This window comes from Rhineura floridana, chromosome 11 (genome assembly GCF_030035675.1).
Source record: "Rhineura floridana isolate rRhiFlo1 chromosome 11, rRhiFlo1.hap2, whole genome shotgun sequence".
Taxonomy (NCBI): Eukaryota; Metazoa; Chordata; class Lepidosauria; order Squamata; family Rhineuridae; genus Rhineura; species Rhineura floridana.
Genome location: NC_084490.1, coordinates 46,562,017 through 46,574,600, shown reverse-complemented (window position 1 = coordinate 46,574,600; position 12,584 = coordinate 46,562,017). Strand labels below are relative to the sequence as shown.

The 12,584-nt window shown below is 46.5% G+C and overlaps 1 protein-coding gene across 1 annotated transcript in view; it reads left to right on the top strand.

The window, feature by feature from the left end:
* Positions 1 to 8,974: 8,974 nt before the first annotated feature.
* The window catches only part of LOC133368028 (SRC kinase signaling inhibitor 1-like), a 69,008-nt gene continuing 65,398 nt past the window's right edge, over positions 8,975 to 12,584 (top strand). Inside the window, exon 1 of the mRNA XM_061592110.1 lies at positions 8,975 to 9,002. Within this exon, the coding sequence (XP_061448094.1) occupies positions 8,975 to 9,002 (28 nt within the window). The remainder of the gene's footprint in view (positions 9,003 to 12,584) is intronic.

Sequence of the window (12,584 nt, the reverse complement as noted above, 5' to 3'; positions counted from 1 at the left end):
AAATAAATAAAATAGCATAATAATTAAGAAATGAGAACCAGGCAGATCTACACCATAGAAATAATTTAATTTAGGGTGGAGAAGAAAACTTGACTGAGAGATAGGGCCAACCCAAGGCATTTTGCTGGCTGATGGCACCCTCCCATCCTCATATAGAATCCAACTGGACTTGTTTGTTTGTTTTTTTATGTAAAACACTTCTTATCCACTTTTCGTTACAAACATAATTCCAGAGTGGGTTACACTTTTAAAAATCTCCCCCAGCACTGACAATGGGACAGCACCCTCCACTTCTCCTGGGGATAGCAGGCTACCTTGGGGGTCTCTGGGAGAATGGAGGGGGGCTGCTACCACTGCTGTCATACAACATCTGCTTCCTTGAGGCAGCTTGCTCCTTCTGCTTAATAATAGGACTGGCCCTGCTGGGAGAGGAAGAAAAATCATTTAGGCTAGGGGAGTGTCTGTGCTATGAAGGTTAAACAAATGCAGAGTACATATAATTTGTCTTGCTGCATCAGTTCTAGTCCACCATTCTGTTTCCAGCAGCAAACAGCCAGGTCCTGTTGGGTGCTCACTTGCAGGGCCACTAAAAAACAGCCCTCCGCTTTTCTTCTGCAACAGAGCAGAACTTGTGAATTTTGGGGAATGATTATACATGTGTGCTCAGCTGCAGTTTCCACTTGCAACATTTACGAGATGCCATTTCAATTTTTTTCCTCTGGCACCAATATATCTTGCGCCAGCCCTGCTTGCAACTAATCAGAAGCTATAATATTCCAAAGCTGCCCATCTTGCTATATAAGGCCAAAAATGAGTGGAAAGGAGAATGACGGGTGGGGGGGGAGAAGCGGTGATGTCCTATTGACCATTCTAGGATTTTTGGCTTCTTACTGACCACTCCAGGGCTTAGACCAGTCCTTGGGTGGCCACCATGTTTCACTCAGGTAAATATGAAACAATGAGTAATGGGATAACAGCCACAGGAAACAGCACACTTCACCCAGATTGGACAAAAGGTCCACAGCTAGGAATTGCAATTGCAAGCTAGCACCAAGCCTATATAGTTGCTCCAGGGAAACAGAGCTCATGGTGTGTCCTGGAGTTAGACTGTGGAGTCCCAGACTCAAAGCCCTGCTCAGCTGTTATATTCATTAATTAACCTTGGACCAGTTGCTATCAATTTCAATCATAGGGTTGTTTTGAGGATAAAATTATATGTGTGTATGTATTCAGCCTTGAGCTTTTTGAATGGTGTGATAGCCCCCAATCTGCTGCTAAGAAACTTAATGAACTCACAACACTTCAGTTCAACATTTGTTTAAAGCCATTAAAAAATCAATTAAAAATGCAATGCCAAATACGTTAAAGGCATAATGACTCTAAAACAGATATCCAGCCAGTAATAAACTGTAAATCCTTGTTTTTGTTTTTGTTGTTACTGAATTTATACCCATTCTTCCTACAAAAGTACACAAGGTGGCTTATACAGAATTGACACTACAAAATGAAACTGTGCGCTGGTACTTTATATATCACAAACTTGCCTTTTTTGGATTTCAGCTGGCAAACTTTCTCACAATCATTCCCAGACACAATCCTTCTAAGAATATCTGAAAGAAGACTTTCCTGCAGGGAAGCATACAGTGGACTATGTAATCCATAGTGAACAACATCCTCTGTGCACCGTTGGACACAAATAAACAGACATTTGTTAACTGGGATTTTAGCACATTTTCCCTCCAGAGAGGCTGTAGGCATAGTTTGAAAGTGCAGAGCAGTGTAAGTGTTCTGCACTGCACAAGAAGCGACAAGTCTTCTTTGCTGTATCATAAAAATAACATAAGATCCCATCTAGTCCAGTACCCTGTTTCTCACAGTGGCCAACCAGATGCCTCTGGAAAGCCCTCAAACATGGCATGAAGGCCATAGCCACATTCTCTAGTTGCTTCCCCCCTACCCCAGTATTCAGTGGTAGACTCTAAAGCACATTTGGGGTTTCAAAATTCTGCAATGGGTAAGGAATCTCAGGTGTGGGCCCTCAATACGCCCCTCCTAGGTCACACCTCCTTACCAGCTCTTCTTGGATGCTTTTCCTTGAGTGCCTTTGCCTCCCTGGTATGTGTCCTTGAACTGTGATCATGCTGCTTGCTTGCCTGGATGGAGAACTATGTATATAGAAACCTCTGGTTTTTTGCATGGCTGGAATGTGTGGAGACGCATCTGCACCCACTATTGCCTCTGGCCCTGCTCACCCCTTGAGACAATGTAGCCCTTGGGCTGAAAATGTAACCCATCTTTGTTCTATAACATAGGAAGAATGGCACATTCTGCACATAGTTCCCATTATCGTCCACAGACGTCTGCTACCTTATTCTTCATTCTCTCCCTGACTAAAGCTGCAGTCCTGTAACACTTTCCTGGGAGCAAGTCCCATTGAACTCACTGGGCCCTATTTATTTATTATTGCATTTACAGTGCCTTGCAAAAGCAATCAGACCCCTGACCAATGCTCTCATATTACTGAATTACAAATGATACATTGTAATTTCGTTCTGTATGATATTTTAGTTTGAAGCACTGAAACTCAAAATCAATACTGTAAGGTGACATTGGTTTTATGTTGGGAAATGTTTGTATGAAACATAAAAAACTGAAACATGCTGCTTGTGTAAGTATTTAGCCCACACACATTAATATTTGGTAGAGCCACTTTTCACTGCAATAACAGCTTTAAGTCTTTTGGGGTAGGTATGTACCAGCTTTGCACACAGTGACAGAGGGATTTTGGCCCATTCTTCTTGGCGGATTCTTTCCAGGTCGTTCAGGTTGGTTGGACGTCGCTTGTGGACCTCAATTTTCAAAGAGCGCCACAGATTCTCAGTGGGATTGAGATCAGGACTTTGACTGGTTCACTGTAGAACATTTCCCTTTTTGTTCTTGAGCCACTTCAGTGTTGCTTTAGCCTTGTGCTTGGGATCATTGTCCTGCTGAAAAGTGAATTTCCTCCCAAGCTTCAGTTTTTTAGTGGACTGAAGCAGGTTCTCTTGCAGTATGTCCCTGTATTTTGCTCCATCCATTCTCTCTTCAGTTTTAACAAGATGCCCAGTCCCTGCTGATGAGAAGCATCCCCACAGCATGATGCTGCCACCAGCATACATCACTGTGGGGATGATGTGTCTTGAGGCATGGGCAGTGTTAGGTTTGTGCCACACACAGCACTTTGAGTTTTGGCCAAAAAGGTCTATCTTGGTCTCATCTGACCACAAAACCTTTTCCCACATCGCAGCTGGGGCACTCTCATGCTTTCTGGCAAACTCCAGATGTGCTTTCAGATGGTACTTTTTGAGTAATGGCTTCTTTCTTGACAACCTCCCATACAGGCCAGTGTTATGTAGAGCTGTTGATATGGTTGACTAGTGCACCGTTACTCCACTCCCAGCCACTGAACTCTGTTGCTCCTTCAAAGTGATTGTTGGCCTCTCTGTGGCTTCTCTCACAAGTCTCCTTGTTTGAGTGCTGAGTTTTGAGGGATGGCCTTTTCCTGGCAGTGTCTGGGTGGTGTGATGCAGCTTCCACTTCCTGATTATTGATCCAACTGTGCTCATTGGGATATCCAAACACTTGAATATTATTTTGTACCCTTTTCCTAATCTATGGATTTGTATTACATTATCTCTCAGTTCTGTAGAATGCTCTTTGGTCTTCATTTTCCTTCAGATCCACAGCCTGACCAATGATCCTTCAACAGTGGGGGTTTTATCCTGACAGTGTGACAGCAGCTTTAATGGTTCACAGGTGGAGGCCAATGATAAGGTAACTGTATCCTCAATAGGGCAATTTCTTTCATCTGTGTAAACTGGGAGCTTCCACAGCACAGGGGTTGAACACTTATGCAAGCAACATGTTTCAGTTTGTTATGTTTCTTACAAACATTTCCCAACATAAAACCAATGTCACCTTATGATAATTGATTTTGAGTTTCAGAGTTTCAAAATAAAATATCATACAGAACGAAATTACAATATACCATTTGTAATGCAGTAATATGAGAGCATTGCTCAGGGGTCTGACTTCTTTTGCAAGGCACTGTATATCCCACCTTTTCTCCAAGGAGCTCAAGGGGGTAAACATGGTTCACCACCTTAATTTTCCCTTTCTTACCTTTGAGTACACATGGATAGAATTTCTCAATGGCAGAACAGGCGGAGGATAACAATGTGTATGTTACAACGGCTGTGAAGGCGGATGAAGACTGCAGCAGATAAAAGACTTCCGATCGTCATGGTACCCATGCCATTGGATCAAAGCCTTTTTCTGTCAAGATTGTGTGTTGATCGTGGTGCACTGATCTCCCCACATAAAACAAATTCACACACAGGTGTCTTCCATAACAAAAGTCCTGTGGCGATTGGCAAATGGCGACGGGGGCAGGACTGTGAAATCCAGAAGCCCCTAGTCATGGTCTGGTACATCGGCGGTGGATACAGATTCAGACGGATCCATTGTTAAAGACTATATTTTGGAAGACAATCTTACTCGGTCACGAGTGATCGCTAACAAGGAAGAAGAAGGATAGAATTGCCCTGTAAATTTACAGGGGCAGCTTTGAGTTAATTTGATGTTGTATCATAATTTTACCAAATAAATTTGCATTCTTGGCTCAGAAATTCATGATATTATTTATTTATTATCTTGGGGGATTTGCTTCTGGTACGATTTCTTAAACAAAGATGTCTCTACCATGTTGTATAGTTGCAGCCATAATGAAACCACTCCACAATACACTTGGGCCTTGACTGTTTTAACTTCTGTGGATGAGTTCACAAGAGGGAAAGCAAGTAAATGTTGTGATAGGAGACTCAGTGGTGACACTAAAAATAGCCAACAACCAAGAATAACTAAACATCCCTCCACAAAGAAACCTAGCATGTCAGGGAGAGAGGCTCTAGCTTAGCTTTCCCTCTGACATGCTACTTTTCTGTATGGAAGGGATTTGAATGTGGGGAATTCAGTCATATAAGCCTCATCTGCAGTCTGAAGTGGATTTCTACAGAAAGAAAGGTCAGCTATATCACAAATGTGTTTTCAGATTCCCCACAGGTACACCTTTCCTCGTGATCCTGGAGATAAAGATTCAGTGGGAGCCTCACCTCTGCAGCTCTAACAGTGGGATTCAGGGACAAAGTGCCTCACCCAGGTACGAAAGTCGAGGGAAAGGAGCAGCCCCCAGCACAAAAATCCAATACCCAGGTGATAATCAGTAGGGCTGTGGAGTTGGAGTCATGGAGACTGAGTCGGAAGCAATTTTGGGTGGAGTCGGAGTCGGTAGAAATGTACTGACTCCGACTTCAAAATAAAATTAATATTTTAATATTAATATTAATATTAATTAATATTAATACATTAATATACATTTGCCGTTTATGAAGAAGTCAGAGTTGGAGTCAGACAGTAGAAAAATTAATATACATTTGCCATTTCTGAAGGAGTCGGAGTCGGACAGTAGAAAAATAGAGGAGTCAGTTGGAGTCGGAGTCAAAGGTTTGACGTACTGATTTCACAGCCCTGATAATCAGAGCTGAGTATCTTGGGTCCTCAGAAAACACCAGTGGCCTTCTATTAAGGCATGGGGGAGTTAGGAAGCACAGGTAGGGCTCTTAACATCTGCCCTTCCCTTCACTGAAAGGAAAGACCACAATAGAAGTTGTTTCTGCAAAAAGATGCATGGTCAATATGCAATGAACCCGTTGGTAGTTGTCTGGGGACATTGTGGTGTAGTGGTTAGGGTGTTGGACTAGGTCTGGGGACACCCAGGTTCAAATCCTCATCCAGTCATGAAGCTCATTGGATGACACTGGGTCAGCTAACCTATTTTACATAGCTGTTGTGAGGATAAAGGGGAGGTGGGTAGGGAAGGAACATGTACCTTGCCTTGAGCTCTTTGGAGGAGAGGTGGGATAAAATTTTATTAAATAAATAAACTTGGACAATAAACTTCAAATAAACCAAGGCTAGCCAAGCAAACCAGGTTTGTGCCAGCAGCAAGAGCAAGTCCCTCTGATGCATAGGCCAGTACACCAGCTTGACATAGAATCTTTCATAGGGAGCAGAGGGTATCACTTCATCCACTCCAGCCTATTACTAAGCCTTCCTTGCAGTTCCCATCTTTGGCCAGAGCTGCATGGTGGCACTCAGGCTGAAACTCTACTAACTGACATCCCTCAATGTTGTTAGTATGATGTTGAGTTGCTGTGAGCAAGTTTAGGGTAATTAACTACCTTGCACGGTTGCAAGCAGCTGTGGTAGTAGCTATCGTGCTGGGCCCATAGGATTGGACTGTCTAGGTCTTTAAATCATGGCAATTATTATTTCACACACAGTGACACACAGTGTTATTCTGTTCCAGTAAAGTTGAGCCACAATTGGTAACGTCAGGTCAAGGCAGGGAAAGTCCAGTCAGAAGCTTTCTTATGCATAGGGAAGAGAAAAACAGGATCTTGAAGAGCTCTGACTGAGCCTTGCTGGTTGACCAAGGTAGTTGTAGGAAAATGTTGTCCCATCAGGTAGCAAAGCCTAACTGAAGCTATATGTAGGTTGGCAAGACCAGTAGTGTGGTTGGTTCCACCTGCCTGGAAGAGCTTTCTGGCTAGTTAAAGGGCCATTAACTGATTTTACAGCCTTTGATTTCTGCGAGGCTGGGGAGATGGAAGTATTCCAGGGGACTCATCCTCTGAGTCCAAGGATGGTGATAGGGCTGTGTCCTCTGGCTGGAAGGGCCCTGAATATGGTATGGATAGCAATCACTTTGAGGGAGCAGGCTGAGCCCTCATCTTCATCAGAGGCCTCTGCAGCACACTGCAAGGCCCCAGGTTTGGAGGATATGACAACTGGTGCTTGGACCTCTTGCTCTTTTGTCAGATAAATGCTATCAGAACCTTCACAAAACGTTCCAAAAATCATCTCAAACAATGAGCCACATTGACATCCTTCTGTTTGTTTTTCTTTTTTTATGTTGGGTCTTTAGAATCGACTCAAAACTTTGTCATTACAAAAGAGAACTTCTTTACCAGACCTGAACATTTGAAATCCATATTTATTTTGCATTTTACAAGGGCAACAAGAGGAAGAGGGTAGGGGGATTACTTGTCGATTGCTGTCACGTGATGCAAAACTCGTTCTGCAGTGGTCCTGTCAGTTGGATGGGATGACTTTTTCACGTTGTACTGCAAAAGGGTATGTGTGATGATGTGTAGGTATTCATCATTCCTTCATTCATGGGGTTAAAAATGAAAAATCATCTGAAAAATAAATGTGTCTTTTAAAAAACACAAAGGACTTCTTTATATTCTGTGCTAGGATAATTCTTCAAGCTGCTTTTCACTCTTGAGATAATGTTGCTTGCCTGCCTGTTGCAGTCAGGACAGAACTGACCGCCCAGTGTCACTTCTCCTGGAGACATTTTTTTCCAAGGAGCTCCGTAAGCTTCTTTGCTCTCCACCTTACAGAGGGAGGGCAGCTGCCAGAGCATATTCTCTGAATTGCTCTGCCAACAGCCTGCCCTTCTTTGCCCCAACCGCTACCTGTTTGGCAAGTGCAGACTTTTGAGTCATGGTTGTCAAACTCAGCTGCCAGGGTTGGCCTTTCCCACACAACCCAGCAAACCAGGCCTTGGCAGGCATCGCCATGATTTCACATGGCATCTTAGTCTCTGTCTCTCATGGATCAGATGCATTCACAGAAAATGAACCATCTCCAGAGACGGCGTTCAATTTCCATATCATTGTGAAGTATTTATTATTAAAGAGCCTGACTTGCTTTGATATTAGCTGTGTGCACATGTAAGCAAGTCACTTTAAATATGGAGAACTGTTTCAGTTGTATAACATTCAGCGGCGTCACTAGCGGGAGTGTGGGGGGGTGCAGACCTCCAGCGCGCGCCCTCCGAGGGGCATGGACGAGGTGGCTGGGCTTGCGTGTGCAAGGCCAGCCACCCCATCCTTGCCCCTGGGAGGGCGCGCGCCGGAGGAGCACCCAGCCGGAGAAGGCCTGGGAACGCCGGCGCGCCTCCCTTGCCCCGCCGACGCTGCTCATGGTCTGTCCCGTCCAGAGCCGAAAGAATGAGGCTGGAGTTTGTGTGCAAGTAAATCTCGTTTTATTAGAGTAATGGATACATCAAAGGCATTGCGCTTCATAGGGAACCCTACGCTAACTCACTAGAGTCCCTAACTATACTCTAGACATGCTCTGCAGCGTGTGAAGGAAGTTGACTCAACGACCCCCCACTGGGAGCGGCAGGCTTATATAGGAAATGTTTTCGAACGTAATCTCTGACTCCTTCATAATTCCTGTCTGTGCCTTGTCCATTTCTCGCGGCGACGGGAACGAGGAGACAGGGGACGCACATGCAACGGCTCATCTGAAGACACCTGCTCCCGAGCAACGGGCTCGAGGTCAGGGGGCGGGGCCACACTGGAATCCTCCTGGGAACTGCTTGGCAAGGGAGGAGCTGGCACTGTCTCTGAAGCTTCCCCCCACAAGTCCTCTGCATCAACTGGGGGCGGTGTGCTCGGCTCCTCGGAAAGGGCGTTACTCGTGGGAACTGGCTGGAGAGCAGGCTGCCCCCCTTCCACACGCTCCTGCTCAGACACAACAATCCCCAACTCTGCTTCTTCTGGCTGCGGAGGCGCCTGAAATTCATGCCTCCCCCCTTCCTGTCCCTTCTGAGTTGGCTGCAGCGTAACATCATCTCCTCCTCCATGCTTTAACCCTTCCCACCCCTGAGGTCTAGGCTTCTCTGGATAAGCCTCATGGAATTCTCTCACCAAAGTTGGAGCGTGCACATTCTCCTCTGTTTCCCAGGAATGTTCAGTTGGATTGTACCCCTTCCAATGAATCAGGTACTGAAGACGCCCTCGGCGTTTTCGCGAGTCCAAAATCTGTTCTACTTCGTATTCCTCCTCCCCCTCTACCAACCATGGCGGTGTGGGCTCCACTCGCGGACGGTAAGGGTCGGGGGCAGCGTCCTTGGTCAACAATGCCCTGTGGAAGACTGGGTGCATCTTGAAGGTGGGTGGCAATTTTAGTCTGTAAGCCACGGGGTTAATCTGTGCCTCAACCTCAAAGGGCCCTACACACCGATCCTGCAGTTTACGACACTGGCCAGGCATAGCTAGGAAATGTGTAGAGATCCAGACCTGGTCTTCCACTCGTATGAGGTCCCCCTCTCTCCGATGCTGGTCAGCTGCACGTTTGTAATCCGCTTTGGCCTGTTCTAGTTGCTCTTGGAGTAGCTGTTGCATAGCATGAAGTTCCTGCAAGTAATCCTCAGCGGCTGGGACTGAGAGACTGTCTTTTGGGGCAGCGAAGGCTCGGGGGTGGTAGCCAAAATTGGCGAAGAAAGGAGTCTGTTGCGTGTGCGAATGCACAGCATTATTATAGGCAAATTTTGCTAAATGCAGGTAGGACATCCAGTTGTCCTGCTGATACCCCACAAAACAACGTAAAAATTATTGCAACACTGCGTTGACCTTCTCGGACTGCCCATCTGTTTGGGGATGATGGGCAGACGACAGTCTCAGCTCACTTTGCAGTAACTTCCACAACGCTTGCCAAAAACGTGAGGTGAATTGTGTGCCCCAATCGGAAACCAGGCTGTCTGGCAGACCGTGCAGCCGATACACATTTTGCACGTACAACTTGGCAGTGTCTTGAGCACTTGGGAGCCCTGCACACGGAATGAAGTGAGCCATTTTCGGGAAGGCATCAACGACCACCAAAACTGTGGTTTTCCCCTGCGAAGGTGGAAGGTCTGTTATAAAATCCATAGTAATCATTCACCAAGGTCCTCCTGGAGTAGGAAGGGGTTCCAGTAGCCCCGGTGGCTTCCCAGTGGCATGTTTAGCCCTCATGCAAGTGGGGCAAGAGCGAATGTAATGCTCTACGTCCTTCTTCACCTTGGGCCACCAGAACTCCCGAGTGACAGCTTGAATGGTCTTAAAAACCCCAAAGTGGCCTGCCGTGGGGGCGTCATGGCACTGACGTAGTACCCTCACTCGCAGTTCTCCGGGGGGCACATAAACAGCTTCCTGATGGTGCAGTATGCCATCCTTCCATATAAGGTCCTTCTGTTCTGCCTGGGGTGACACGCCCTCTTCAACCCGCTGCTCCTGCACGAAAGGGTCCTGTTGTTGTGCTTCATGCACTTCAGCTTCCCAAGAATCTTGGCAGGCCCCTACTACTCCCTGCTCGGGAGGGATTATGTACTGTAATGGTCTTGGGGTGGGATCCCTCAGAAATTCTGGCTTCCTTGAGAGGGCATTAGCCCGCTTATTCTGTGCTTGGGAGATATAATGAATTTTGAAATGGAACCGTGCGAAGAACTGAGCCCAGTGCACTTGCCTCTGATTGAGTTTACGGGCGGTATGAAGACTCTCTAGATTACGATGGTCCGTGCGCACCTCAATTTCATGCTGCGCCCCTTCCAGATGGTGTCTCCAGGCTTCAAAGGCATCTCTAATGGCTAATAGCTCCTTTTCCCACACAGTGTAGTTTTGTTCAGAGTCGGTTAACTTTCTGGAAAAGTAGGCACAAGGCATCAGTTCTCCCCCTTTCTGGGCCGGCTGCAAAAGAACCCCTCCGATCGCGACGTCCGACGCATCCGTCTCTACCACAAAAGGGAGCGCCGGGTCGGCATGCTGTAGTATGGGTTCGGTAGCAAACCTTTGCTTCAGGCTCTCGAAAGCTTCTTGTGCAGCTTCTGTCCATTGGAAAGGTCCTGAGCCCTTCAGGCAATCTGTGAGCAGGGCGGTCTGATGGGAGTAGTTGGCTATGAAACGATGGTAGTAATTCGCAAAGCCCAAGAAGCGTTGCAAATCCTTCTTGGTCTTGGGGGGTTGCCACGTGAGTACACAACGAACTTTTTCTGGGACCATTTCTACTCCTACTGGAGAGATCCGATACCCCAGAAAGTCCAACGTGGTTAGGTGAAACCCACACTTTTCCAGCTTCGCGTAAAGACGGTGTTTCCGTAACTTCTGCAGCACTGCGCGCACATGCGAGTCGTGTTCCTCGGGAGTATTCGAATAAATCAGGATATCATCCAAATACACTATCATAAAGCGGTCCACAAAGTCCTGAAATATGTCATTCATAAAATTTTGGAAGACTCCAGGTGCTCCCGACAACCCGTATGGCATCACCAAATACTCAAACTGACCGTAACGGGTCTTAAACGCACTCTTCCATTCATGACCTGCCTTAATCCTCACCAAGTTGTAAGCTCCTCTCAAGTCCAGTTTCGTGGAAATTTTGGCGGAGCACAACCTCTCCAACATTTCCCTATTGAGCGGCAGCGGGTAACTATTGGGGATAGTGAGCTGGTTTAGGGCTCGATAATCATTACAGGGATGGAGCTCCCCCCCTTTTTTCTTCACAAACAGCAGGGGTACACCAGCTGGGGACTGTGAAGGGCGAATGAAGCCTTTCTTCAAATTGGCGTCCAGAAACTCCCTTAACGCTGCCAACTCTGGTTCAGATAGAGAGTAGATCAGCCCGGCAGGGATGCGTGCCCCAGGCACCAAATCAATGGCACAATCATAGGGCTGGTGAGGAGGGAGTTGCTCCGCTTCCTTTTTATCGAAGACATCCCGAAAACTCCCATACTTGGTGGGCAAAGTTATCTCCCTTGGGGGAGGCGCCCCTGCCAACACCTGTGGCTCCTCTTCAGGCTGGCAATGTTGATGACAGTACTTGGAAGTAAAAACCACCACAGCTTCATCCCAAAAGATTGTGGGGTTGTGCCTAACCAGCCAAGGCATACCCAACACCACCGGGAAACGCGGCAAGGACGCCACATAGAACGACAGGTCTTCCCGATGCCCAGGGACCTTCACTGCCACGGACTCAGTCACCCGAGTCACCCCCCCAGACTTCAGAGGCCGGCCATCTATAGTTTCCACTGCCAACGGCTGACTCAGTTCTCTTGTGGGAATAGCGCGGTGTGGCGCCAACAACTAAAATTCCAACAATAACAACTAAAACGTTGGTGAAATGTAGATTGTTAGGCAGTTTGGATCCCTGGTTGGGAGAGAAAAGCAGTACTAAAGTTCTCAGAGAAATAAATATAAAGAGTCTAAGCCACTGAGGAGTTCTTCTGAGCAAGCCCCACTGAAATAAGAATATCTTGTTCATCCTCTGCAATTATATTGTCTGTGTTATTCTATTTTATTCACACAACAACCCTGTGAAGTAAGTTAGGCTGATCCAGAGGGACTGCTCCAAACTCACACAGTGAGCTTTATGTCTGAGAGACAATTTGAATCTGGGACTCCTCGCCTCCTCTGAAAGTGCTTCACCTAGGCTGTTTTTCTCCTGGTGGGACTGCAAGGCAAAAAATAACCTCCACTGATCTCTGAGAAGAACTGTGGGGTTTTTGGGGGGGTGGCAGTGAAGCATGGCTGTGGGATAGATTCAGGTCCCCTTCTCCTCTGTCCATGCAGTGCTTCTAATTGTTCCCCACCTCCATTTTTTATAATCAGTATATTGCACCACTGTAACTTATACTTTTCTCATGTATGTGATTGGAC